Source organism: Malurus melanocephalus, unplaced genomic scaffold (assembly GCF_030028575.1).
Source record: "Malurus melanocephalus ecotype Western Australia unplaced genomic scaffold, MMel_1.1 scaffold_527, whole genome shotgun sequence".
Lineage (NCBI taxonomy): Eukaryota > Metazoa > Chordata > Aves > Passeriformes > Maluridae > Malurus > Malurus melanocephalus.
In genome coordinates this window covers 150,241-154,198 of record NW_026623759.1, presented here as the reverse complement: position 1 = coordinate 154,198, position 3,958 = coordinate 150,241, and the positions used below count along the sequence as shown (strand labels likewise).

Genomic DNA, 3,958 nt, shown 5'->3' with positions numbered 1-3,958 from the left:
GTTCCCAGCTGGGAGCCCGCAGAGAGGGGCTGTTCCTGCCCGCTCCGGGACTCTCCCGCATTCCCGCTGGGTTTTTTTGCCTTGGGTCCCCAGCTGGAAAGGAGGAGGGAGGGCGGCGTTTAGGGAAAACCCAGCTCAAATCGTGGARTCAGAGTGGTTTGGGTTGGAAGGGGTCTTAAWGATCACCTAAAGTTCCACCCCTGTCTCAGGGACACCTCCACTAGCCCTRGTTGCTCAGAGCTCCATCCAGCCAGGCCTTGAACACCTCCAGGGATGGGGCAGCCACAAATAAATACACTCAGAGCTGTCTGAACGTGTTCTTGCTGTGAATCAAACGATATTGATGCGATTTCTCAGGCTCTCAGCGCCTCAGGTTTGGTCTGAGCCACACTGGAGGCGTCCCTGGCCCTRAGGATGTCACCGGGACACCTTCAAAGATGTGAGAGACATTCAGAGGCTGCAGCTCACCCTCCAAACGCCCCCARCGTGCCCTTCACCCTCCCGCTTCTGTGATCATTTCCAGATGGGCAGATGCTGCTGAAGGGCCCCTTTGATTTCTAAAGGTCTCTCTGCAAACACAAAGGTCACCGTGGCAGCAGGATCAGGGCCTCGGAGAAAGAGCTCTTCGAGGAGGAGCACGGAAATAAATAAAAACGAGCATTTATAGCCACTCTTCCAGGCAGGGAGATCATTCTTGTCCAAACAGTGCTTTTTGTGTGACCTCACACAAGTTTTTATCCCTAAATTTTCACAGCTTCCCTCGAGCAAAATTGGCTCCTTGAAACGCTTTCCAGGACAATAGCGGCGCTAAAAATAAGAGAAGAGAAAGTTAAGAGGTGCAAACGAGGGGGAAAAGCAAGGGCTCAGCTCGGGYACAAAAAGAGAGGGAGGGCCCACAAGGTAGGAACTGCACAGAAAGATCCTCAGCACAAAAGCTGCAAAGGAGAAGGCCCCACTCACACAGGGAATTTATTCAGAGGAGATTATGCAAAAACCCAGGAGGATCCCAGCAGGGGCTGGAGGGGGGTCAGCGGGCACAAACAACCCTYGGAAGGATTCTTCTCACCCCAAACCTGGAATCCTCCTCCCTGTGTGACACGGGGACCACTCAGGGTTTATCTGAGCTCCTGGGGTGGGAGCGGCGATCCGAGGCTGTCCCTGCCTGTCTGGCGATCTGCTTTGGAGTGTGTGGTGTTATTTTCCTCCTGGCAGTTCCTGGAGCAAAGGAAAGCAGCAGTTTGGCTCGGGGAGCTCTTCCCGAGGTTCAGCAGCTTGACAGGAACTCTGGGGTGCTGCTGCGGATTGCAGTTCTGACCCGGGAATGGGAGGCTCAATCCCACCCCAAAAATGAATGGACAAAGAGATGAGAAATACAGAAAGGGGATTAAAAACACTGGCAGGCAACAGAGTTAAAGAGAGTTCAGGAGATAGCAGGGAACTGAAAAACAATCAGGGGGCACGGGAGGGGACAGCTTTGCTGGGATTTGAAAGGGACTGGAAGCTGCCAAGGGATGGATGGAGCAGTGACCCTGGAGAGAATTCCTGAAGAGCAAGTGCAGCTCCAAGGCTTTGTTTCAGGTCTGGGTGGCCAAAGCGATGCTTGAATGGTGTCAATCAGCCTCTTGCACCTTTTCTGTTCGCTGCTCTGGTGCAGCTGCACTGCTGGAATCTTTAGAGAGCCACGGGGAAGGTGAAATGCAGCCCGTGCAGGATCAGCTGCACTCGGGTTTACTGGATGTTAACGATCCGGGCCAAGATTTTCTGGTATGTGAGCACATTGCAGCCTTTTACTGGGAGGAAACTTCCATTAAAATACCTCAGCCACGGCTGGGAATGAGGTTAGGGGAAAAAAATGCGCTGCTGAAAGCCCGACTGTGAAGTTCCAGTGCGTGGGAGCCGGAGCTGCAATCGGACACAGGGCTTGACTCGGTGCCTCATCATCCTGGGGGAAAACCACGCGGATTTGGCCAAATTACAAATCCTCACTGCCTCTTCCTCACCTCAAAGCTTTGTTTTGAAGCTCCGTGTCACGCTGGCACTTTGGAAAAGCAGGARGGGATCGGTGCCCGCTGAGGCTGGGSTCAAAGGCTTCCTMAGAGCCCTGGCAAGCCAGAGAAAAMCAGAAATTTCAGCKTCCACACAAAGCTCTGTGAGTAAAYTSCKTGCCAGAGCATTCCCTGAGTGATTTTCCGAGCAAACCAAAGTGTTTGTAGCCACCTCGTCTCCTCCACTTGCCACCTGCTGTGTGAATGCTGCCAGGGGCTGATGCAGAAATACCTGCACCATGCCCTCCCTTTGCCTCTGACCTRTGTGGGGTTGTACCCTCTGTCTCCCAAAAGCAAAATAAACTAAATAAAATGAAATAAAATATATAAAATAAAATAAATTTTAAAAGTAAAATAAAATGAAATTATATAAAATAAGTAAAATTTAATAAAATAAATTTTAAAAATAGAATAAAATGAAATAAAATAAAATAATAAAATAAAATAAAATATTTATTCTTTCTTAATCCAAAACCAGACTGCTGGGAATCTCTTCAGTGCAGCCCAGGCTGTCTCGTGCCCAACCTCCCGAGCACAGGAGCTTTTAAGAGCAAACSGAGTGAAGGCCTTTTCCCTCTGCTGTTTCACCCCAAAGTGAGTAATCAGYCCATACTCCAGGGGCCATTAACATCCCAAGTTTCCCTTCCCATGGAGCAGAGAGCAATAATTATTGCTGCTTTCTCATCAGCTTCCAGTAAAGCTCTGTGGCCAGTTTGCTCATTATGAGCATGAAACCGAGGTATCCAAACACCACAACAGCACATCAAAGAGGGAGGGTGTTTGTTGTGAGCCAGCTGCTCATTCCAAGAAATAATCAGGGGTGGAGAGGCTGAAAAGAGAGCAAGAGAATCTTGCTGGGGGCTGCTCTGCTGCTAGAGACCTTTGGAAGGGCAAAAAAATACCTTTCCATCGCCATCCTGCCTGTTTGGGGTGGCTGCAGGGCATCTCAGGCAGGTGCAGCCCCACAGCTCTGCCAGGACCTGGCTGATCTCAGTCCCCACAGCTCTGCCAGGACCTGGCTGATCTCAGTCCCACAGAAATAACTTCACCCCTTTGGTTCCCCCCGGAGCGCTGAACCAACAACCACAGCACCTCCACAAGAATCTCCAGGTCCCCCAGACCCTTTAAAAAAATCCCATTTTTGCCATTCTGAGTCTCCTTTGCCTCGGGTATCACKGGCAGAAATTCCGTGCAGGAGCTCCCGCTGCTCTCAGGGAAAGGACCCAGTCCTAAGAACAACCACGAGCCCTAAATGTCCATCCTGAACCCTCTCCCTGCAAGGTGATTAATTAGGCTGTGTCTAATGAGCTGTACAGAACACCCTGGTTTGGCCTGGGCACGCAGGAGATGGATGGAGGAGCACCAAAGCTGCTGCACCCGCCTGGTTTGGCATCACCACGGGTTTAACAGCGATTTCTGCTCACTCAGAACACCTCAAACTCGGGTTTAACAGCGATTTCTGCTCACTCAGTACACCTCAAACTCGGGTTTAACAGCGATTTCTGCTCACTCAGAACGCCTCAAACTCGGGTTTAACAGCGATTTCTGCTCACTCAGTACACCTCAAACTCGGGTTTAACAGCGATTTCTGCTCACTCAGAACACCTCAAACTCGGGTTTAACAGCGATTTCCTGGCTCTGGTGGAGCTGGGGAGCCGGATGGAGCTGAGTGGAGCTGGAACAGGGTTTTTGCTGTGGTTTGCTGTCCCCTGCCCTGGCCCCACCAGGCTGAGTTGGGCTGAGGAGAGCCCTGTGCACACTCACAGCTCGTTCCTGGGAGCTGCTTGCACAGACCGAGTTCAGCGCAGGAATGTGAATCCGAGGGGGAGGAAACTCAGATTTTTCTTGTGCTCTGCACATTTGTCCAGAACAGCCTGAAAAATCCGAATTTTTTTGAATAAAATCCACCAAAA

At 50.9% G+C, this 3,958-nt stretch overlaps 1 protein-coding gene across 1 annotated transcript in view; it reads right to left on the bottom strand.

Annotated features, from left to right (window-relative positions):
* Positions 1-2,286, bottom strand: part of OAF (out at first homolog) — a 12,135-nt gene extending 9,849 nt beyond the window's left edge. The window contains exon 1 of the mRNA XM_057381778.1: positions 2,278-2,286. Within this exon, the coding sequence (XP_057237761.1) occupies positions 2,278-2,286 (9 nt within the window). The remainder of the gene's footprint in view (positions 1-2,277) is intronic.
* Positions 2,287-3,958: the final 1,672 nt, after the last annotated feature.